At 41.9% G+C, this 234-nt stretch overlaps 1 protein-coding gene across 2 annotated transcripts in view; it reads right to left on the bottom strand.

The window, feature by feature from the left end:
• The window catches only part of EIF3D (eukaryotic translation initiation factor 3, subunit D), a 5,000-nt gene that overhangs the window by 4,425 nt on the left and 341 nt on the right, over window positions 1–234 (bottom strand). For both annotated transcript variants that reach the window (XM_010154962.1, XM_010154963.1), the window contains exon 2: window positions 63–108. In XM_010154962.1, coding sequence (XP_010153264.1) covers window positions 63–108 — 46 coding nt within the window. The remainder of the gene's footprint in view (window positions 1–62; window positions 109–234) is intronic.

The following is a 234-nucleotide window of genomic DNA, read 5'->3' as shown; positions in this document are numbered from 1 at the left end:
GGACCCTTAAAAAAATCCTTATAAAAAATAAATCACAGGACCAGCCACCAGACAACACGTACTTGTGTATCTCTTATCCTGATACGTGGCTCCCGTCCAATCAGCCACCTAAGGACAAGCAAAAACAGTCAAAATAAGTGGGTATTAACCTGATGGATCAACCCCCCCAACTTTATATATACAGGCCTTCAAGCAGCAAAAGCAAATACTCCACACTCCAGAACTAATCCTGAT

This window comes from Eurypyga helias, unplaced genomic scaffold (assembly GCF_000690775.1).
Source record: "Eurypyga helias isolate BGI_N326 unplaced genomic scaffold, ASM69077v1 scaffold27377, whole genome shotgun sequence".
Taxonomy (NCBI): Eukaryota; Metazoa; Chordata; class Aves; order Eurypygiformes; family Eurypygidae; genus Eurypyga; species Eurypyga helias.
The sequence above is the reverse complement of the archived record's forward strand: the minus strand, read 5'-3'. Positions and strand labels throughout refer to the sequence as shown.